Here is a 24587-nt window from a genome sequence, read left to right on the forward strand (position 1 = left end):
TCTGAGCAGCACAGTTTACAACATCCACCATAAAGAGTACAAAATCCTCTCTATCCACAACCAGGGTATTCTCATTCATTCTGGAACCTGCACACTTGGGACCTCCACTCTTGAAACCTTCACACTTCTTGGGAGCCACGCTGGCCTCTCTCATTTCGCCCTGGCTGGGAGCAGCGCTGGCTCCTCTCTCTGTATTTACTCTAAACTCGTTACTTGAAACTTTCTTGACTGCATCTGCATAGGATATACCCTGAGAGACCTTGATGAAGAAGAGTCTCCCTGGAATAAAGCCGGTCGGTCTCTGAAACAACAACAACTATTCTAGTCACAAAAACACATCATGACCTCATGGGCTTTGTAACACCAAAGCAATGGAAGGAGTTCTTTTACGGACTACGACAGAGTCTGAGGACTACGACAAAGTCTGAGGAATAAAGTCTGGCGGTAATGCAACAATTGGATGCCAACCGCCATAAAACAACAACAACAACAACATAAAACACCAACAACAACAACAACATAAAACACCAAAGAATAAGAAAAAGCTACTTTTTGTGTGTATGAATAACGCTGGTAATATCTTCAGTGAAAAAATAATGTGAATGCATTAATAACACAAAATAAACTAATTTGACACAAAACCATCCATTTTAATTTGTAAAGTCGTTAATAGTTGTATTTTTTTCTCAACATACATTTGTAATTGTTCACTACTCTATAATAGTTATCACATAATGTTATTGTCTCATAATATAGTGAACTTGGAATGAAACAATGAAATCACATCTGTTTTGTAGCATATTCAGACAATTCCACACTTTACTGCATGATTTATCAGTAGAACAACATCATCTAAAACACAATTTAAAATATGATAATATATATATATATATATATATATATATATATATTGTCTTCAATATATATTGATGACACACAAACAAATAACTTACAGTATTGAAGAAGTCATCATTATCACACCAATACAAAGCTGTTAAACCAGCTTTAACTATATAAGCGTACATATTACTTTGTAATACAATTAGTATTAGTAATAGTAATAGTAATCTATTACAACTGTCTTTATGAGGGACATTTTTTTTCAGGTTCTTAGTATTAAATAATATAAAGAGATTCATCATTTTACATTTTGTTCTTTGCAAACTACAATTTGGATAAAAAATGGCTTAGTAATAGAAGAGGTCCAGAAGAGGTCCAGAAGAGGTCCAGAAGAGGTCCAGAAGAGGTCCAGAAGAGGTCCATTGACTTCCTGATCAAAACAGCAGAACCGATAAGGCTCTGAAATGACTCTGAAATGAAACATCTCTTCATAGTGGCATTTCACCGTAACAAGCAGTCATATACATGTTTTTATTTTTGAACCCTACATGTATCAGACATAATCGTTTTTTGTCGTTTTTTATGCTCATTAAAGTTGATTTTGCATAATAATATAATAATAATGTCCCCTTTAAAACATAGTGCCATTCATTTCCACTTTGGTTGTCATCTTTTTGGCCCTTTTGGCTCTGCAGGAGAGGAGGAGCCATGTGACAGCACAGCCAATCAGCAGGCCCACAACGCCCAGCACAGGGGACAGCCACACTGGCACACTGTCCCCACACTCGGGCAGGACAGGTGAGGCTGATGCTGAGGGTGTGGGTGTGGAGTGGACAGGGGGAGAGGCTGTGGTGGTGCTCTCAGAGGGCTGGCTGTTCACTTTGGTGAAGATGTACGGATGGTCCTGGAACATATTCATATACATTTAAGCATGACATATCCACAAACAGTAATACATCTGTACTTTATAACAGGCAAAAAGATGATTGATAACATGGAAATGACATATACTGTACAGCTGGATATATGAACACATGCACAAGCTTCTTTCACATCATCCCATTCTTAAATCTGAACACACAAAACAGAGCCACACATCAGCTGCCTTACCTTAGTGGGGCACTTTAGGTCATTTCTGGCATTTGTGAAATTGTTGAATGTCTGCTTCTTCCCCACAGGCTCCAGCTAAAATGTAAATATAGAAACATGCTAGTTAAACATTTAAGAGATGTGCTGAGGGTATTATTTTCCAGGGAACAGCAGCGGAATGAAAAGGAACAAACACGTACAACATAAAGAATGTGTTTAGTCACATAATGCTCTTGTGGTGTGAGGCTGAAGTCTTGCTTTTTACTTGTTTTAGTCATTATGAGATTAGGCTTATATTGGTCTATTTCACGCTGTAGTCTAGGATTACTTTTGGCTTTACTTTTTTAACACCTTGTGGTTCTTGAAATTCCAAATAAGACCCAATAGGTGTAATACTTTAGAATCCCAGCTATAGGAAGACAGTGAATCCAAATCATTGACAATTATAATAACTGCTATAAAAATGATATGCGTGTGATTATCTCTAATTATCTCTAGTGGTTATGGCATTCTTTTCATTCTTTTTTTTTGTGGTGGCGTCTTTCTTTAAAACAACATGTCATCCAACTTTTATCCATCAAAGTTTTATACAAACCCCACCATAACACACAGTAATTCATCTTTTATATGCTAGATTCATTGTTTGGCCTGACCCCGAACAAATGTTCTGAGTTTATATTATAGATGGTCAGAAACAAGGAAAAATACAAACTGGATATAAATACATAAACAAAACATTTTCAGGAGTCTGTGATTAATATAATCGTTCATATATTCAATTTAGAAGAGCTTTATTTAATGTTAGGAAATGAGCTATAGTTAGAAAAAAGGTCTAAGGTTCATTAAAATGCTAGCAGTAACTTTAGAACAGCGGACAGAGCACCGTTTCCTCAAAGAACAGCTACCAATCTGAGACAAAATTGAGACCACTAAGCGCTGTCTGCATCCAATACCAACGTTTTTCATGTCTCGTCAACACTGAAACCAGTGCTCTGATTGGCTAGCTGTGCACGAGCCCGAAAATGAATGCACGTGAATAATAAAAGCGTGCTGAAGGGTTTGTGAGAGCTTTGGACGAGTTACACAGATTTAAAAACCTACTTCTGGTTTGGAGGTGAGAAATACAGGTGTAGTTCTACCGCTTTGGATCTATTCAAATAACCCTCCGAACACAACTATCTATCAAACTGTGGGAATATGTAATTATATGATATTCTTGCTAGACTTTTTTTACCCGAATAAACAGAACTGTTGTCTCTCATGCTGCACTAACCTTATTGCTTGCTTAGTTCCAGCTAAATCAATTCTTTATGGTCAGATTGTGTCAAAACAAAGCTAACTTGCTAAAGCTAAAGCTAAGAGTGCCACCACTTAGCGTCAGTCACCCTTAAAGAATGTTGATAATTATAGGCAATACAAGAATGGGCTAGACGACATTTTTAAAAAGAACATATAAAACAGACAAGCAACAGTCTATACATGCGTTCGCACATCCGGAAACTTGTGCAGTGGCAACCGAGTCCGCCATTTTGAAAGGGGCACGTACTACATCCAGGAAATATGAGGCCAAACCATAAACCTGCGTTCTGTAAGGACATTGTTCTGTTAGGACATTGCTCTGTAAGGTCATTGTTCTGTTAGGACATTGCTCTGTAAGGTCATTGTTCTGTTAGGACATTGTTCTGTTGACTGACCAAGAAATGATAGCTTTGTCGTGTACCTTTGTTTGCCGTTATCGTCTAAAGAATCACAGTATTTGTAGCTCATTATGCCGTAGAAAAGGATGCAGCCGTGTTGGTTTTTATATATCGCATGCCTCCTTTTAAAATGGCCGCTATGGGGAAGTCCCGGCTGTATGACGTCACCGCGAACGCATGTATAGTTTTGCCGGAACAGGCTGAATGACCCTTCACCTTTGTCCTTACCATGTTGTTCCAGAGAGCGGCGGCCATGCTGGAATGCCCGCGCTCGCTAAAGTGGAAGCAGTCGGCCGAAAAGTACGTGTCATCGGGCCGGCCGTCCTGAAAGAGAGTCCGGAGCGTGAGAGGGACGGCGTCGTCAGACATGCTCCAGAGAGAGTGTTTGAAAGAGAGCGGAGAGCTTACAGCGTTCAGAGGCACAATGGAGTTTTTGAAGAAAGGCTGAGCGACCACTGCAAAATCCTCCCTGCCGTCATAGCGACTGCCAAACACCAGTTTCTCTGTCTCCACCTGAGGACGCAACACAGGATTTTAACAAGGATTTTAGCTCATTTTTAAACCTGTACTTAGGGTTAGATCAAGTATCATTATCTCAGCGTGAAATGGGGATGAGAGAAGTGAGGACATACAGTAAATTGTCGGAGCCAAGATACAAACACTTCGTGGAGCCTGGCATGTGTGCTGCCACCTTAACTACTCCACCACCGGGCAGCACTCGATCAAGTATAATTCTAGCCATGTAACTGTAATTATATTATATTTAAAATGGTATGAGTTATGTATATATGTTTACAGTCTCACCTCTACTGCATCGCCTGCTCCGATTGGCCAGAGCTTAGAGACTTGTTTGTTTTAAGCACATTTTGCCTATTAGACTGATCTAATTCACTTCTAAAATTGCATTAAAAGTAACTAGTACTTTGAGTAGTATTTTTCAGGCGTATTTTAAACTTTTACTCAAGGCAAGACTAAATCAGGCTTGGATCAACAAATCCTTCAGCACGAGCTGACAGAATCTTAGGTACTAGATTGTAAAGTTTGGTGTGTTTAGGTGCTACTTTTATGTCTGAAAAATGCATTTGGAGAAAATGTCCCATATAAATCTCTGGTGTATTCAACAATCACTAAAACATCTTAAGCAGCAGATTGGACAAAGTGGGTGTTTCCAGGTGAAAGGTGAGGTTTTCCCCTGTAGCACTACTTGTAATCTGCACTCTTTAAAGTGACATGTATAATGATTATTTAGTTTTTTATCTTTTTATTGTGATTTTAAAACTTGAATGTGGTAAATGTGTGTCATGCACCTGGAGCTCTTGGTTTATCCGTTTGATTTCAGACAGTTCTGGGGAGTCGTCACTTGGAGTCAGGAAGCATGTGCAGACCAGCCTGAAGAGCACAAACACATGGTTAGAATGAATTGTGTGAGTGTGTGATTAGTGTGATTAGTTGGACACAAAACTGTAGTACTTAGCGAGTGCCAAGCCTTTTCTCCAGTATCGAAATCAAGTGTGAATATCATCGTGTTAGTTATTTAGCTGCAAATAACAGTATATGCTGTAACACTTCCGCATGTGTTCTACTTTATTCATCGGACTCTTACTCTTGCAACACGCTGCACCCAAGACTGTCTCTCTTGACCCGGCGGAGGCCCTCAATTTGAAGGATCTCCAATACATTCACCAGAACTCTGGGCACCTGCAAAGATAACAGCACTGCAACTACACGTCTGTACAGTGGTGGAAGAAGGGCTCCATTGTGATAAGTAAAAGTACATGTGCGGAAGCAAAGAAATGACTCAAGTAAAAGTGTCACATGCAAGTTTCTACTGGAGTACTTAAGGGCTCAATTTAAAAATACTATACTTATCTTAAGAACTATTACAGCCAATGTCAATTTTAAACATATTTTAGTTTGACCAAAGCTGGGTCTTGAACTCAAAACCTTTAGGCAAGATGTTCCGATAAATGTGCTAAAAATAAAGGGAGTGTCTGCAGAGCCGCGGCGCGAGGCCAAAACTGCCATGTTATTTTTGTGCCGGCCGCGCGCCGCGGCTCCTGAAACTGCGCCGCTATTTGACCGCGTTTTATCGCCATTTTAGACCGCGCCGGGTTAAGGTTAGGGTTAGGGTTAGGGTTAGGGTTAGGGTTAAGGTTAGGGTTAAGGTTAGGGTTAGGGTTAGGGTTAGGGTTAAGGTTAAGGTTAGGGTTAAGGTTAGGGTTAGGGTTAGGGTTACGGTTAGGGTTAAGGTTAGGGTTAAGGTTAGGGTTAAGGTTAGGGTTAGGGTTAAGGTTAGGGTTAGGGTTAAGGTTGAGGTTAGGGTTAGGGTTAAGGTTAGGGTTAAGGTTAGGGTTAGGGTTAAGGTTAAGGTTAGGGTTAAGGTTAGGGTTAAGGTTAGGGTTAGGGTTAAGGTTAGGGTTAAGGTTAGGGTTAGGGTTAAGGTTAGGGTTAAGGTTAGGGTTAGGGTTAGGGTTAGGGTTAAGGTTAGGGTTAGGGTTAAGGTTAGGGTTACGGTTAAGGTTAGGGTTAGGGTTAAGGTTGAGGTTAGGGTTAACCCAAAAAATAAATAACCTTTGAAACCATAAGTACTTTATACTTTCCAGTTAAAATGTAGTGAAGGAGAATGTACAGATATCTGCTCTCAAATTTAGTAAAGTAAAAGTAAAATGTATTAAAAACTGTAAAAACTTTTGCTTTCCACAACTGCTTCCATGTGATTGGATTTACCTCGTTGTACAGAATATCCAGGGTCTCCATCATGTGTTGACTGTACTTCTGAGGTGATAATGTTGCCTGTTGGATCAAAAACTTTTGTAAGATTTATATTTATATCATGTGCAATCCATGTGCCGTCGTGACACATATTCATGTGCAATGTCGTGATCACATGCAATGGTATTCATGTATTTATTTATTTTTATCGTTATTATTTTTTCCCCTCCATCCCTTGTTGGGTTTTGTCTATGGGAGTTTTTGTTTATAGGAGATCTTCTACTGAAAGTGTTTTTCAGACTTCCTATAAGTGATCTGTTCTTCTGTATCTACCTCTGTATCTACCTGCGTTGCACCAATGAAATTTCCCCATGTGGGACAATAAAGGAATATCTTATTTTTGGAGAGCACCCAGTCCAAAAAGCACATACACACTCCAACCAGGAGCGCTCAGAGGCCAGCGTACTGGAATAAGATTATAAAAATGGTTTCATATTCTGCTTCACGTTCAACATGGGGAGATAGAGGTTTCCTTTACATAAAAAAGATAATTATGGTTAGTTGTTGAAAATAATAATAAAATATGGAGTCCATTGCGTTGTGGAGGAGCGAAAAAAAAAAAAAAAAATGATTAAAACTGTCATTAAAACCAAAATTGAAATCCTACTAAATGTTTGGCCTCAGCATGACCTAGTTTGGGGAATGGACCAAAGTTTAATAAAATATATTCTCAGGAAGTTAAAAACTTAGAAATGTCCTCAAATGCATTTGCCACTATTTCCTTTGGATACCACCTTTTTGGACTTTTTAATTTCATTCTTTACTTATTATATACTTGATCATGGCGAGAATGAACAACAGGCAACCCCGAAGCCCATTACAGCGGCTCAGGGAAGTATTCTCAGAAAGTCTTCTAGAGGATGTGAATGCAGCATTGACAGCTATCCCTACGGCAACCATCACTGAAACCAATGAGCTGGTATACAACTCTGCAGCAGTGATCCTTGAGACACTTGGCTATATTAAGGGCAACCATGAGATGAAATACCCACCATGGAAAAGGCGGTTGGAGGCTAAGATCAAGACAGCTCGGAGAGAGGTGAGCCAACTGTCTGAGGCCTAGAAAGGTGCAATGCGAAAGCAAGTACCCAAGAGCACAACCAGATGCCCGAACCTGAAGCACTCGAAACTGCCAAACAAAGGCTCCAAGCCTTGGCCAGCCGCCTAAAGAGATACGCGAGAGAGAATGAAGCCAGGAGAATAAACAGGTTGTTCTCGTCGCAACCGGCGAAAGTGTACGCTCAATGGCAGGGTAAGAGCAGAGCAGACCCACCAAGGCTGGAAACTTAACAGTACTGGAAAGGCATATGGGAGAGGGAAGTATCCCACAACCGAGGTGCACAGTGGTTGATGGCTCTGAGAGAGGACCACAGCAATATCCCGGAGCAGAATCCAGCTACCATCACTGCGGCAGGATGCAGGAAAGAGTCTCAGGCATGAAAAACAGGACAGCACCGGGCCCTGACATGATACATGCATACTGGCTTAAGAAACTCACCTCACTGCCTAGCAGCCCAAATAAAACCCTGCTAAGGAACTCACCCTGAATGGCTAACCGAAGGGCGTACGATCCTGATCCAGAAGGATCCCTCAAAATGAACAGTCCCGTCCAACTATCGGCCAATAAACTTTCTCTTCACAACGTGTAAGCTCCTGTCGGGCATAATGTCTAAGATAAGTGGGCACATGGATCAATACATGAGCACTGCTCAGAAAGGCATCGACAAAAATACCAGAGGTGCGAAACATCAGCTCCTGAGACAGAACAGTCGCATGGGACTGTAGAACCTGACACACCAACCTGAGCACTGCCTGGATTGATTACAAGAAAGCATATGAATCAATGCCACACACTTGTATCATTGAATGCTTGGAGTTGTACAACATCAATGGGGCTCTAAGAGCCTTCATAGGGAACTCGATAAGGTTGTGGAAAACCACCCTTGAGGCCAATGGCAAGCCACTTGCGTGTCCGTCAAATGTGGCATATACCAAGGTGATGCGCTGTCCCCACTGCTGTTCTGCAGAGGTCTGAACCCCCTCAGCCAAATAATCAACAAGACTGGCAATGGATACCGACTCAGGAACGGGGATTCCATCAGTCACATGGATGACATCAAGCTGTATGTAAGAGCGAGCGGGACATTGACTCCCTGATCCACACCACCATGATCTACAGCTCAGATATCGGAGTGTCATTGGGACTAGAGAAGTGTGGTCGGATTTTGACTAAGAGAAGGAAGATAGTCCAAACAGAGGGGGTTTCACTCCCAGAAGGAACGATAGCAGACATTGAGGACAGTTACAAGTACCTGGGAATCCCACAGGGAAATGGCAACAAGGAAAGCGACTACGGCCAAATACCTACAACGAGTGAGGCAAGTCCTCAGAAGCAGCTCAATGGTAAGAACAAGTCCCGGGCAATAAACAGCTACAGCCAGTGATCAGACCCTGCAGGAATAATATCAGTTGGCCAAAGGAGGAGATACAGACCACAGATGTTAAGACACGAAAGCTCCAGACCATGCATGGAGGGTTCCATCCAAGATCCAGCACCCTGAGACTGTACACTAGCCGTAAAATAGGAGGCTGTGGACTAGTGAGCGTGAGAGCCACTATCCAGGACGAAAGTTCCAAGATCCATAAGTACATCAAGGACAAGGCTCCTACAGATGACGTGCTCAGTGAATGTCTCAGACAATGAGGAACAGAGGATGATGAGGTGCTGGAGGGACCATCATGGGAGGACACGCCCCTACATGGGATGTCCCACCGGAACATAACTGAAGTGGCTGATATCACAAAATCCTACCAATGGCTGGAAAGAGCCGGTCTGAAGCACAGAGGCCCTGATCATGGCAGCACAGGAGCAGGCCCTGAACACCAGATCAATGGAGGCCCAGATCTACCACACCAGACAAGACCCAAGGTGTAGGCTGTGCAAAGGGGGCCCCTGAGACAATCCCGCACATAACTGCAGGGTGTAAGATGCTGGCAGGGACAGCATACATGGAGCGCCATAACCAGGTGCTGGCATAGTGTACAGAAACATCTGTGCAGAGTACGGGCTGGAGACCCCAAGGACAAAGTAGTAAACACCTCCAAAGGTGGTGGAGAACGACCGAGCCAAGGTCTTCTGGGACTTCCAGATACAGACAGAAAGAATGGTAATGGTGAACCAACCGGACATAGTGTTAGTGGACAAGGGTCAGAGGAAAGCTGTGGTGGTGGACATTGCAGTACTATGGGATGGTAACATCTGGAAAAAGGAACATGAGAAACTAGAGAAATACCAAGGCCTCAGAGAGGAGCTGGAGAAGGTCTGGAGCCTGAAGGTATCAGTGGTGCCTGTAGTGACCGGAGCACTTGGGGCAGTGACCCCCAAACTGGAGGAGTGACTACAACAGATCCTGGAAATACATCAGACATCTCGGTCCAGAAAAGTGCAGTGCAGGAACAGCAAAGATACTGAAGAACCCTCAAGCTCCCAGGGGCCTCTGGTAGAGGACCCGAGCGGTGTTTTTTAATATCTATATTTTTTTACTTCTTTCTCTCTTTCTTTTCTTTGCATTGGTCAGTTTTTATGTATGTTTTTGTTGTTTTATGTTAATAAAAATAAATAGCATAATATCTTAAATAAACCATTTCAGATTTAATCAATAAATATAATAATATAAATATTCTCTACCTTGATGTTACAGTCAGCATAATTCAACTGTTTATGTATTTGTATTTAAAATGTCTCTATGTACAATAGAAAAGCCGTTTGAATAGAATACTACTAAAAGCCCTATAATGTTCTGATATTCTGCTTCACATGACAAACAAAAACAGAAATATAGTTTGCACTGAAAAATCTATTTACGCTCGCGACAATTCAAGTGTCCATGGGCCTGCTTATATTATAGTTGTTATTTTCTTGTGAATGAGAGCTTGTATTATGCTCTCGGCAGCACAAAGTCGGCTCTGTAGTGGAGGAAGTGGGGATTTGAAGTGGCAGAAAGCGCTCATTCATTCACATTGGATTTGAACAATAAAACAAACAGAGGACGACTATCCACAGAGCTGACGCTGATATCATGACTATCTCATTTAGCATTATGGGCTGTTACATAACTCATATTTCTATTTTATATTTATGCAGAACACACAACTATTGTAAGCTAAAGAGACAAGACTAAAATGGCATATTACACTTTTTTCTTTTGAACGAAGATGAATACAGATTAAATATTATAAAAAAAATTGACGAGCCATATAGTTGTATACGACAGTAAACGATAATATTGAAACAACTTTAAGTCACTGGAATTACTTCTGAGGAATAGAAGAAAACCTTTTTCTAAATACCGGTACAACAACAAGTAAAACGCAAGATTTTAACAATTTATTTAACCCTTTACATAAATATTGTTCTATGTTGTTCCATGATCAATCATATTTCAAAAGTTATGAATCATATTGTTTTAATCAATTGACATCACTAATAAAAACAGATGTTATTATAGTCAATTATTACAACCTATTTTCATATATTTTGCATATATTGATATTCAGTTTATTCTTATTTTTAGGCCTAATTGAAATCTGTATTTAATCGTTTAAACGTTTTGCTTTTTTATTCTGCTACTGCTATTCTTGTGCATTCTGTTGCAACACGACAATTTCTCTTTTGTGGGACAGACACATCTTCTATTGTCCGATCTAAAAGTGACTTTATAGTTACAATTTGGTGTAAAAAAAAATAAATAATAATAATAATATTCACTACAGGTTGCCACAAGGTCGACCCAAACCTCAACAAATCAAAATTAAAAATTATGCCACCTCGGATATATAATTTAAATAGAACTTTTCAATAAATTACAATATTATTGCTTTAAATTAGTCTATATGTAATAAGTGAGTTGTTTGTTTGGTTTCATGATTCATAATTATGTAATGACGTTGCTATAGTGATGACTGTGACAGGCCGAGTTCCACCTTATTTAATCCACAACAAACAAGGAAAGTTCAAAAGGGGTGACACAAGGTGGTGTTTTGTCACTTATGCTTTTCACTTTGGTTATGGACAATCGACCTGAAAGACGAAAAGAATGTAAGACAGGATGCATGCTGGGAGAGACTTTAAAAAGAGTGTGGTGATGGTAAGGGATCATCTCAAAATGGGTTGAAGCTGAAAAGACTTAATATTTTTCGTCTTGGATGGAGGGGGGGTTGAACCTACATTTCATGTTTTTGTTGCTTTGAAGCTTCAATACATCGTTGTGGCAGTAATTGTTTTGAAATGATAAAAAAAAGGGGGTCCAGAGAGAGTCTTTTCAGCTTCAACCCATTTTGAGATGATCCCTAAGTACGACTGCAGCAAACGATCATTTCAATAGTCAGATCGTTATTTTACCTGCTTAATCGACTAGTTAAGTCATAATTTCTACTGTACACCGAGACTTTTGAAATAACAAAGACAACATTTAAATAAGCGAAGGTATCTTGGCATGTGATGTACAGTCCAGTCCAAGTGAGTAGTCACAATTAATGAATTAATCATATCATCCCTAATCTTCAAACTGTGTTTCCTGCTTTTGACCTGTCTGGACGGGATATATTGGTTGTGGATAAGTTCAAATATCTTGGTCACATTATTAGAAGTGATCTCTGTGACACAGTACAATAAACTACTAAACTAATTACTAAACTAAACAGAACATTTAATTTATTAATTTTGTATGTATTTTTCCTTAATTATAGTGTGTAAATGAACTGTTTTGAGGAGGGTAGATTGAAGTTTTGTATTTCTTTTTAGTTAATTAGACGGCATCACTGACATAAATGTTAGTTAGATTAAACTCGAGGGTAGTGACCTCATGGAAACCTTTGAGATCGAGAACTATTGGCAAGGTGCAGTGTAAAGGGTTGTACACAGAAGACTTCGATCACACACAAACAGATTGCAAACAACTGTTTGTGTGAGCAGTATTGGAGTTTGTCTTGTTATTTAGCGAGTTCTTCACACTTACTCGGTCATGGCAGTAGGAGCACAGGTCGTTGCCTCCGATAAACAAAGTGACCAGCTTCCAGTCATTTTCAAAGTCCACAGACTAAAGGGAACACAAGAAAAAATACACGTTAATACCATTGTGATTGTGTTCAAACATATGTGCATGTTTTAAACCTACAGAGTCACTTTTCATGGCTTCAATGAGGCGTGTGACTTGATCTGGGATTGCTCTGCAGGAAAACAGTTGATTAATTACATTTATCGACACAAAGCAACCACAAAACAAGAAAATTGTCAATAAATAAAAGATAAACTCAAAGTGTCGTGCTTACGCTATTTTGGCTCCAGACACAGCCATGTTGAATTTACTCTGCAGGTTTCCCTGACCTTTTGACATGCCTTTCAGGTCAGGGTTGAACTTTCTTAGGATATCTGAAACAACGAGACAGATCTGTGTAGCAACAGTGTCATCTAGTGGATCCTCTTTGAATTTTAACATATATAAATGACATACTTGGTAATGTTGTGACCGTCTCCAGTGTTGCATCTCCTCCAATGCTTGAGAGAAACAACATGACTTTACACACACAGTCTTTAAAGTAGTACAGCAAGTCACATGAATAATAATGACACAAAAAAAACAACAGCAACAACAAAATGTTTAGCTTTCATAGTACTGCCGGATAAGAATTAACACCAGCTCTAAATCAGGACATAACCTGGACTCAAACAGACAAATAAATAGACTAGAATAAGACAATACCAAGTCTACATCGACTAAACTAGGCTGAAACCAGGATCAAACCAGGATGAGTGTAAACACAGCCTGAATCCAGATACAAACTGAAGTGACTCTTACTCTTGTTTATAAAATGACTAAATACAATCCAAAACCAGATCATGACCATTTATGAAGAAGGTTTAAAAGAGGATTAAACCAAGACTAAGCAGAATTCTTTCAATGAGGTCACCTGGCATAAAACGTTATCTCATCAGGCACAAAACGTCACTTTCTTGGTCGTAAAGAAAGTTTGGGAGCAATTGTAGCTGTGCAAACCGTTTTTGCTTAAATGTAGTGCACTTTTTTAAGTCCTGCACGCTGTTGAGCTCATGAGATGCACGCGTCTTCTCCTTAAACTAAAAGCCAAAAGGAGCACTTATTATAAATATTAAAATAATTAAGTGGGACCCTGTGTGTACATTTGAGAGCCATCACTGTGGTATATTTTCAAGCGCCTCACCTCCAGGACACGCCTTTGTATTCTGTCCTCAGCAGGATAAGATTGGTTGCTTTGGCCCCAAAACCAGCCTGTAAATACATATAAAGAATAAGAGCTGTAATGTTGAAGACAGAGTGAACAGAGCGAATGAACGTGAACCGACCGTGAGCGAGTCTCCTAAAGCAGCCACCACTTTGACATCAGCCGGGCGTAACCTGTGCGCTATGAAACAACAAGATGCAAAAACAATCTTTGTGAAATTGTTACAACCATTGTGTATTTTTAGGTTTAATGTCTTGATAGATGACCTGAGGTGGGCACAGTTTGTGATGGAGCAGTATCCACACAGGAGAAATCACTTCCCCAGTTCTGAAAAGAAGAATGAAGTTTCAGAACAATACGTTTTGTGTTTTGTTTTTTTGTCTATACTATTGGATGGAAAATTCTAGAGGTTATAGAAGTGATTATAATTAGTTGACGGTATATGTAGATAATAAATACAAATACAAACGTGATTTTTAAACTATTGGGTGTATCAAAGTGAATGATTTTGATGTATTGAAAAACAAACAAACAATGAAAATGTGACTAATTAATCAGACTGTAAAAGTAAACTTACTGTAATAGGAGGAGGAGTGGGTGGAGGGCCGGGAAATGTGTAGTTGCTGTTAAGAGCTGTTCTTATAAATGGACTGCTCTGAACCCACATGATAAAAAAAAACACGTTATAAATAATTTAAACTTGATTCTCTTTTCTCAGCACGAGTTAGTGAGTTATTTACCTCAGACGGACACTTAAGATCAATCCCTACGGTGAAGTCCTGGGTGTAGGTCTTGTTACCAACAGGTTCCAACTAAAGAAATACACAGTTGTGTCAGTTTAAACTTATTATTACCCATCAAAGGTCCTGAACGAATGGAAAAGCACTTTACCATGTTGTTCCAGAGAGCGCGGGCCATCAAAGTGTGGGCTTTCTGACTGAGGTGGAAGCAGTCAGGGGAGAAGTACGAGCGATCAGGGCGCCCATCCTTGGAGGGAAAAGGACAATGTGTAAGAAATTTGAACGTATCATCTAATATTTGTTTTAAAATGTAAGGGTGAATGAACCAGGAGGACGACACTCTCACGTCCTGTCAAATGTAGATCAGATCCAATCAGTACTTCACATAATTGCACTGTCACGCCCCCTTTCTTTTTCATTCCCAGCCTATTTCACCCAATTCCCACCACAGCAGAACCAAGTCCTTCTTCAAAACAATGTCACCAAACAGATCCATAAATGTCTCCCTCAGTCGCATCGTTAATAGGGCTTTAGTCGACCAACGAGCTTCTTCATGAACTGAAAGGTCGTGAGGTGCAGTGGCTAGAAGAGCTCTCAAAACCATATGTCCATGATCTGACTGTATGTCAATAAAGCCCTGCAGACCGTCTGTGACTTCATGATCCCACTTGATATGAATTTGGGCCTCAAAACTCCTGCCATGGACACAATGAGTGGATATCTTTGGAACATGCTCCTGGCAGCAGAAAAGACGGACATTATTAGTAAATTGGATGACGAATCAAGGACTGGACCCAAATTATAAAAGACATTCCAGAAATGTGATTTGAAATGGACCTTTTGATTTGGGCTCGATGGGACTCATACACTGATCTGTGTTGGAATTTTGTTTGCTTTCTCGTTGTGTTGTTTTCCTTGTTTTATGTGTTTAAATCTTAAAATTGTCTTTAATTCTTTATTTTCTTTCTTTCTTTATTTTAATACATATTCTGTACACTAATTTTGTAGCATGATTGTATATTTTTAGCCTGATTGTTAGCCTATTTCCATTTTTACTTTAAAGACAAATGTGGGACACTGACGAGGGCAAAGGCTAAAAATATCAGTGTCAAATATTGGCTGTTTTTTAATATATTGGTGATAACAATATCTCTGAAACTGGTTTATATCGGCCTTTACCAATATTACCAGTACTGGAACCAATGTATCGCCCTTCCCTACTGAAGTACACACAAAACACCACAAGATTGCATAAGTTCACTTTATAGCATCTTTGCGTACAGAAAAGTACCAAGAGACTTCATATTTAAAAGTTTAAAAAAGATGAATGAATGGTTCAGTCGCTCCAAAAACTCCAGCTAACTCACTCTCTGTGTTTCTCCTTCCTTTTGTGGTCCATATGAATCTTTATAATCGCGACGTGAGCGACCCATAACTTTACTTTAGTTCATTTTACAGCGGATACTTTGTACTTTACTTACTTACTACTACATCTTGGAGCAGGAGCTGTACTTTTTACTCCATTACGTATTTGACGACGACTAAAAAGTACCGTTTAGAAGTACTTTACATATGTTTTGAGCTTCATTTTTCTGTTTATGTTTATGGTGACATTCTGCGAAAAAGGTTTTGAGTCCAAGTCCCCCAAAAATATGAATTAAAAACTACTTGATAAAAAGGTTAAAAAGCTTCTTCTTTTAAAATCTGCACAATATTTGACTCTAATAGTTCTTCAAATCACAGTGAAACACTTAAAGCAGGCACTAGATCTCTTTGATCCTTTCACTTGTATCTGCACTGTTACTTATTGCTCATTGTCGGTGTCTGTTTAAGCGTCTGCTGTTGTAAGTTGTTATCTGGACAGTCTGAATGCTTCTGGGCGGCACCTGGAGTTTGGGCAGGAACACTTCTCTGAGGAACGGCTGCAGCACGACGGTGAAGTTCTGGTGCGTGTCGTAGCGGCCGGAGTGGACGAGCTCCCTCATGGCGCTCTGCAGGACACACAGAGCCGGGCCGAACAGAGGATGTGAACAGAGCGGACGAGCAGAAGAGAAACGCTTAAACATTCACCGATCGCAAAATAAATATCCCAGGACTGTGCAACATGGGCCAAGCATGTTCAATATTTACATTAGACGATTGCATTTCTCAAAAGAGGTTTTACTGTGCGTTTTTGTCAGGTAATATTCAATTTATGTACGATTTATGTAGAAACGGTAGGGTTTTGTTTGAGTGGCTGATCTCAAACACGTCCAGGAGCGTCGATATTTGAGAAAAGGCCGGAGCATGAACTTCGTCCCATTTAGTCCTGAGTTGTATAAGATGTTTGCAGTGGACATTTGATCATTACACCAAGTCAAATGGCGATTTCGATAAATTTGATGCATTGCTCTGTTGTAAGTCTACATTTAGACGACTGGTAAATTCAATCTGTACATTTTGGTCTTGGAAACGCAACAGAAAATGAAGCGTATAAAGCATAAAGATCAGATTTGCTTGTACCTGGTAGGCTTTGTTAACATCTTGGACCTTCTGCAGTTCTGTTGATCCCTTGTTTGGCTTCAGGATGCACGGGCAAAGCAACCTACCAAAGAGAACAGAAGAATACAGTAAATGTGAAAAAAAAGCATGTTTTTCTATTTACACTGCTGTTTAGATGAATTTCATTTACAGCCTTAGATAATGGGAAACAATTCCATAGTAGCCCAGGTTTCCAAAGGTATAATCTAGTTCAGATGAGTTTTACTGTTGTTAATGGAAACATATTGTGTGTTTTTCAGGTTCGTTGTATTGCGCTGTAACAAAATTAGATCGTCACTTTACATTTTGTGCAATGTAAACCGCAATATTGAACTAAAACAGCTTTAAAATATAAATGAGTTCTAAAACTGCAGGAAGTTTAAGTGATGTTGTGCAACTCTTCACGTGTCACTCTGAGTCAGGGATGTGGGCGGGGGTAGGGGGTAGGTGATAACGGGGGTTTTCTTAGCACTGGAGCCTCAGTTGTAGGAGAATAGAGGATTAACTCAAACATGCAAGAATCAATCGAGTTATTACATTATTTAACTGACTAAATGTGGCTGGTCGACTAATCGTATTTTGATCATTGTTATCTGGATTTAACAGACTCTCAAACACATACCATAAAACCTTTTTACAACAAAAACAGTTGCATTATTAACACAAAATGTCCAAAAAGAATAAACTATTTCTGAATTCCATCAATAATACACTTTATTCTCAAATGTTCTCTATCTAGAAACTTCCAGTCAGCATTTTTCAGCATTTTTTTTATGGTTGTGCTACTAAAATAATCAAAACTGACATTATTATTATATTTTTGGAAAAACTGGTGGTACTAACCTGACAAACCAGGAGGGGCAGCCCAGAGAAGTGTCCTGGTGAAGGTCCCGCAGAGGCACAATGTTCAGCAGCTCCACCAGGTTGACCACGGCCCGAGGCACCTGAACACAACACAGCTCAGTCTCTCTTCTACACTATCATCTACTGTACGTGCCACGATTCTTCTGAAGGACACTTACTTCCCTGTGGAGGATGTCCAGAGCCGACCGGATGCGAGCGATCACGTTCCGGGGAGAGAGAATGACCTGTTTGAAATGGTAAAAGTCATTGAATAAAATGACGAATTTGCTGAAGTAAATGGTGTTCGATCATCGCAGACGTCGCTTACGGAGTCAGTGCAGAAGTCACAAATGTCGTTTCCTCCCACGAACATGGTGATCACCTTCCAGTCGTTGTGGAAATCGATTCTCTGCGGGAAATCGGTGTCACAGAGTTGGACTTTTATTCTGTTAAATCATTCAAATGAATGTTCCGGGCTTACTTACCGGGTCAGTTTTCATTTTGTCCACCAGAATGTGCACTTGTTCAACCATGTCACTGCAGAACAAACACGTGTAAGCTTTATTTTTTAGTTTACTTTAATTTAATTGTATTTGTAGTAAAGCTGAGTTGCAAAAAAAAGGAAGGAGATTTTGGAGAGATGTGTATTATTATTATTTTTTTGGAAATATGTCGGTGTAATCCCTCATTCGTCCAGGCGTGTTCCATAGTAGAAAAAGCTTCAGTTGTAGTCATCTGGACTCAGTTTGAAAAAATAGACGTTTCGACTCTCATCCAAGAGTCATTGTCAATAACAGAATTTAGGTCGAGAACTCCGATATTAATACTGTTCTGTGGTAAGACCCGCCCATTGGGCGGAGCCTTCCTGAAGTAGAAAGAGTTGTTTGTTTCAACAGAAACTCCCCTTTGTATCTACCGAGCCTATTCAGAATCTTAATGGGCTATTAGAATCCTCTTTGTCTTTGTGAGACCCTGGCTCGACCACCCTGAGTACCTGATTAGCATCTGAATGTCCTTTACCTTTCCAGGGGTTCAGAATCCCATTATAAATAACAGGAAGATGAAACCTAAGCCCTCCATTTCTGTTTATTTTTTTACGTTTATAGAGCGTTTATGGAGGAATCAAAGCGCTCAATTTAAAAGTCTACATTATGTAAAGCACCTCAAGAACAAGAAGGTCACTATTATATATTATATTAGCTGGGCAGACCACAATATTTAAAGCTTTCCTTTATTCGGCTGTAATGTTACTGAATCCCACAGTATTCTAGCCGACTAGAAGACTTTCAAGCATCAAAGTAAGATCTTAGAAGTGTTTGTGGATTCTCTAAGTTTCTGCAGAAGGAAAAGACGCTCATGGGGTTCTTGTTTTTACCATGTACTAAACAGTGTGTCAAAAAGGCTTTAAAAAGACTGTGTCATGTTGGGTATTTGGGGTAAAACCGTACGCGCTTTTGGCCCCTGCCACGGCCTGGTTGAGGAAGGCCCCGGGCTGGGTCTCCTCCCCCCGTCCCTCAGCGAAGCCCGTCACGTTGGGGTTGAACTCCTTCAGGATGTCTGGAAAACAAGAGGACATGAGTGTTATTCATCATCATCGTTGTGTTTTTTATACCTAGTTTTCTATAGAAGGAGAATTATTAAACTTTGTCAGCTTTATTGAACTGTAACATAAGTAGATCATCATTTTAGATTTTGATCATGTGTTAAAATGAGGCTTAATTTGACAAAATAATCACAACTGAGTACAGGGATGTGGGCGGGGATAGGGGGTAGGTGAAAACAGGGATTTTCTGAGCGGGACAACACAGGATTAGCTCAAACATGCAGGAACCAATCAAAATACAACTGTGAGTAAACTATTGATGAGGAAACACTGTTGTAACAAGGTAAAAGGCTCATTAAAGTTGATTTTGCAGAATATTTCCCTTTAATAAATGAGAAATAATAGGCCATTTTTGCATTTTAGTAGAAGAGAGAAGCAACATACTGGGCAGAGTTGTGACCGTGGTAATGTTGCCGTCACCGCCGATGCTGAAAGTGGAAACGGAGGGTGAATTTTGGATTCTGAATGCAGTTCATTTGAACCCGAAAGTGGGAGGCGGCCTCACCTCCAGGACAGGCCTCTGTACTGAGTCATCACCAGCAGAAGGTTGTCTGTCCTCGCTCCCACGCCATTACCGGCCTGTGGAGGAGAGAACGGAAGATTTCAGGTCAAATGCATCTGAAATTGAGACATTTCACTGTAGCTGCAGATGTGTGGCACAGGCAGAGGTGAGGCCATAACTGTTACCTGGCAACCATATTGTAAACGAGGGCCACATATTAAACAGTTATGATTATACCTTTACACCTTTGTTTATTAAAGGACTCATATTGTGCATTATTTGTCTTGATGTCAGCCTTTAAACATGCTCTTGAGTACCTTTAGTTTGGCATCTCATGTTTTAGAACGAAAACAAAAAGGTAAAATGCAAAATTAATTACATATTTGAGAAAGACAAATATCTGATTAGCTACAGGCGAATGTAGCAGTGCAATTGTGTTTTTTTTACGGTTTGAAAACAGCAGAGATGATTCCTGGATTTAGATGATTCTGAACCTCGTCACAGGTCGGGAAAATTCAGAACGGAGTGTTTTTGACTGTCGGAGGGAGAGGACTTTCTAACCATTCCAACCTGAGCAGTGTGAAAGAAGCTGAAGACTGCTCCAGCTGTGTTTTTGAATCATAATCAGAAGTTTTTGATGAGAGAACAATGTTAGAACATGGTTAAAAAGCTCGAGAAAGTACATTTAGAATCAGACAAATGTGCTCCCTTCCTGTATTTTTGGACTTCGGCTTTTCTCCACAATCTGCCACTGATGTAAATGATAACTATGTGATATGTACAGCACAAGAGCAGAAGCACTCACCGTCAGAGAGTCTCCCACAGCAGCGACCACTCTGACATCTGCAGGTCTAACGGCGTGCACTGGAATGCACAGTATTACAGTTAAAGAGCACCAACACGTGTAACTATGGACGACCAGGCATTTACCTGAGGTCGGTGTGGAGGCCGAGGGACTGCGGTGTGTGCAGGGAATCTCAGTCCCATAAACCTGAAAAACAACTATTCATATTAGAACCAAATCTTCTTTATCGATAGAGCAGCGTTATATAGCGCTTATATATGTTCATGAATATAATGTACAGCAATACAGAGTACAGACAATGATGTAGGATTTAAAATAGTGGAAAAGGGGAGAAAAAGTACAGAAAAATAAAATACATAAAGAAGATCTCTCAGCCTTCGTCTACAGCAGGAGTTTCCAAGCTTTTAAGACCTTTACCCTTTAAATAACCATGAAACCGACTCAGGACCCCCACAGCAACATATTTCTGCACTAATTTCGAGTTTTAAACCGTTTAAAATTAGGTTTATTGTCTTTATTTAAATTGTTTATTGTGTTATCTGACGATTTCACTAAAGCTGACTGTTTTCAATCAAAAAAAGAGTGTCGTAATTTTAACATTATATCTTAAACTCATCTCGCGACCCCCAGCACAGGCTTCGGGACCCCCACGGGAACACCTGGTCTAGTGCCTCGACAATGGGACAGTGAAGTGAAGTTCGGAAATGTAAGCTTTAAAAGTGATAAAATCTTAAAATCAATTCTAAAACACACAAATCACAAACGTTATAGTTCTAAATGTAACTATGATTCTGGAGTGAGAAGCCTGGCTCATCAATATTTCATGTCTAATGTCAAAATACAGCTCAAAACTCATCATTCACTCATTTTTTGCATGTCAAGCATCTTTGAGTGTCCAAAAAGAGCGCTGTATACGTCTGATACATGATGTGGAAGTAACAGCACACTTTGACATCTAAATAAAGGCAAGCACAACCTGAAAACGCTTTAGGGGCCTTTATCTCCCCCGCGCTCGTGAACCTACAGGATCCACGGCTGCAGACGCTTCACCGCTCCCCCGCCGTTCCCCCGCCGCTCCGGGGGAGTTCCTCTGTGTGCGCAGGTACGGCCGGTCCTGCAAGAAGAGCGCCGGACGGGTCAAAAATCGAACCACTCACACAACACCGCACGGTAACAGCGTTTGTCTCACCGGGGAAGGACAGGGGATGCGCGGGAGCGGGCTGTCCGTGACCTCTGACCTGTCTGCGGGCGGCGCCTGCAGCTGAAGCCACAGAGCTAACGTTAGCATGGTTAGCGAATGAGTACAAAACCAAGCAGTGCAAAGAAGGGCTTTTGTGACATGTGCGTGTATAAATGATTCTTTGAGGATTACGTCATAGGTGTTTCGAAATGAGTTTACGTGAACTGTTCAATAATGTTTGAAAAGATAGTTATCTATTATGTGTAGTGCAGCTGGTTAATCTTTACATCTCATATCTAATCGGCTCTGGATAAGGCCTCATTGTTTCTCTGTTATCTCACTTTGGCTCCAGGGTGACAGGTGAAAGTGTCAGGGAGTCAAATACACTTTACTTCCCTGTGTTTCCTGTTATTATCCAATCAAATCCAACTGTATTTATCAAACTCTTTAAAAACAGCACGACCAAAATGCTGCCCAAAAATGAAAATATTAAAATGGGAGACAAAATGGCTTCAAAACTGAGAATGGGAAAGAAAAACAAAAAATATCAATCACTCAAGAACATGATACAAGAGTGTTTTTTTTTTTTTTCATTTTTTCTTGTTTTTGCTAAATAATAATAATGAAACAAGAAGGTTCAAACTTTACGGCAATTGAAAAAGTTATCCAAACTTGACTGTATTGTTTAAATAATGTGTGTGCAACAAACTAAACAGAATAACACTCAAACTTACACAAAGGTAAACCATTAATAATGCATGAATCAGCACCAGTTGTTAGTTTAGCGCTTATAAGGCTGTTACAAGCATTTATTTAAAACACTGTAGTTGAATAAGCAGCTTTTACAGTTTTGTACACACGTTTCTTGGTTGAAAGCTTATTAACATTTATAAAGTACTATAAGCCACACATGCTAGTAAATGTCCTAAGTGCTTATAAACAGGTAATAGTGCTTATTACAGCTTTATAAATGTCTGAAAAGTGTTTATAAACAGGTAATAGTGCTTATTACAGCTTTATAAATAGTTTATAAAGGTATCTCATTCTAAACTAAAGTGTCACCAAACTTACCATGTTAGTCCACAACTGAATGGCTTTGTCGTTCACATCGGACACAGAATTCACCTGGAAAACACAAACATGCGCATTTAAAACACACTTTCAACAGTTTTGCGACGTCCTCCGAGGCAACAATAGAAAGGAAAAACACCCTGATCAGAAAAGACGACAATGGGAAGTACGCACAGACTCGTAGATGAGCGGGAGCGGCTGCAGGACCACACTGAACTCATCACTGTGCCACTTTGGGTCTTCCACCACGAGCCCTAAAGAATCCTGGGACCAGATGGGAAACAAGCAAACAACTTCTTTCACTGTAACTAAATGAACGTGCTCTAGTTGTTTATTTGTCCGATTTGAACTTGTACCTGTAGCGTCTTCAGAAGTGTGGCTCGCTGCAGCCGTTGGTTTGCATTGTCATTTCTGAGACATTCACAGGAGCTACAGGAAAAGTAAGAATACAAATGTTTTTTTGTATGCACACGATGAAGAGGAAGTGAAGTGGGCTCAAACGTACCTGTCCTGGTGATCGGGGCCACTCCACACCACCACATGCACCAGGGAGTGGAGCAACTGTACACAAAGTCAACATGAATATAGATACAAGAGTCTACAACGTATGGTATTTGACACTGTCCGGAGGGTTTGTTTTATTATCTATTTGTTTATTAGGATCTCTATTAGCCATTACCTTGACAACGGCTAATGAGGTTCACAATAGGGTTAGTAAACGTAAAATAGACATACTGTGTTGACTTTTACGAGCTTTTAACCAGGGATGGGCAATGTATCGGTTTGAGTATCGATATCGGCCGATATAAAGCGATTTTCACAAATTTTTGTATTGGATGATCGAAAAATATAAATTAACTAATTAATTAATCAATAGACGGAGTGAAAAAGGATGAACAATTAGGCTAAAATGATGTCTGTATGTTAACACAATCTTACAACTAATGATTTCTTCACCACATAAATGCATTATTTTTGTGGATTTTTAAAATGTATTTTAAAATGTCTATTTTTGCTTTTTAGTGAGACAAAGAATGACAAAACAACATACAGATTATACAGAAAATAAAAATAATACTAATTAAAAAAAATAAAAGGGGGTATTTTTTTGGTATTTTTGTGGATTTTAAAATAAAACAGAAACCAGACATTGGCCACAGCAGCACGCCATAATCCATGTGGGCCTAGACCAATTTTAATGTTTCCTCTTCATAAACTCACTCACCTACCCACTGCTCTGCTCTTACTTGTGATTTCTGCAAAAATCCAAACTATCATGTGCCATAGCCATTTTCAGCAATAAACACACGTAAATGAAAAGTGGCTGCTTGAAACGTCACTATGAAGAGTTCTGCAGTGTTGAACAGGAAGTCTATGCTATATTTCCAAACATCTCAATTCTCAGAGTTACCACAGATTCCTAACATCACCTTGTTTCGCATGATCAGAAGAGCTTCCTCCACTTCCTGGACCGCCGCAGTGACATCATCCGTAACCTGCACGACGCACAGAGCTTCAGTAACACTCCACTCCAGCCGAGGCTGTGTCACATATGAGGCGACTTACATGTGGTGAACAGGGACACAGGGGATGAACCGGGACGAGCAGCAGCCAAAGCTTCCACTGACTGTCCTGGAGTGACAGCACCACATGGGAAGAGAACAT

The 24587-nt window shown here is 40.0% G+C and overlaps 1 protein-coding gene across 1 annotated transcript; it reads right to left on the minus strand.

Annotated features, from left to right (window-relative positions):
• Nucleotides 1-1468: 1468 nt before the first annotated feature.
• plb1 (phospholipase B1) lies at nt 1469-24587 on the minus strand. Its single transcript, XM_072457449.1, has 36 exons — nt 24489-24587; nt 24353-24418; nt 23428-23483; nt 23279-23351; nt 23097-23186; nt 22923-22976; nt 21861-21932; nt 21696-21785; nt 20797-20857; nt 20672-20730; nt 19870-19943; nt 19749-19792; nt 19210-19318; nt 18247-18298; nt 18090-18170; nt 17941-18006; nt 17762-17862; nt 16901-16982; nt 16285-16389; nt 14550-14645; nt 14399-14470; nt 14236-14313; nt 13925-13985; nt 13780-13838; nt 13638-13705; nt 12911-12954; nt 12729-12828; nt 12575-12626; nt 12416-12496; nt 6354-6419; nt 5230-5324; nt 4934-5015; nt 4035-4139; nt 3855-3950; nt 1951-2025; nt 1469-1744 (listed from the first exon to the last, which is right to left on the minus strand). The coding sequence occupies exons 1-36, from the start codon at nt 24585-24587 to the stop codon at nt 1472-1474; spliced, it is 2937 nt and encodes a 978-aa protein (XP_072313550.1). The 3' UTR covers nt 1469-1471.

This window comes from Eucyclogobius newberryi, unplaced genomic scaffold, assembly GCF_026437365.1.
Source record: "Eucyclogobius newberryi isolate DKJ021-1_F unplaced genomic scaffold, fEucNew1.0.hap1 SCAF_21, whole genome shotgun sequence".
NCBI lineage: Eukaryota > Metazoa > Chordata > Actinopteri > Gobiiformes > Gobiidae > Eucyclogobius > Eucyclogobius newberryi.

Bases quoted from the DNA above. Each gene is read 5' to 3' on its own strand.
- plb1 (XM_072457449.1), bottom strand. From the start codon at position 24,587: ATGTTCTCTTCCCATGTGGTGCTGTCACTCCAGGACAGTCAGTGGAAG. The intron at 19,319-19,748 runs GTATGTTGCTTC...CTTGTTTTCCAG, and splicing joins CACGGTCACAACTCTGCCCA to ACATCCTGAAGGAGTTCAAC. The intron at 1,745-1,950 runs GTAAGGCAGCTG...AATATGTTCCAG, and splicing joins ACCTAAAGTGCCCCACTAAG to GACCATCCGTACATCTTCAC.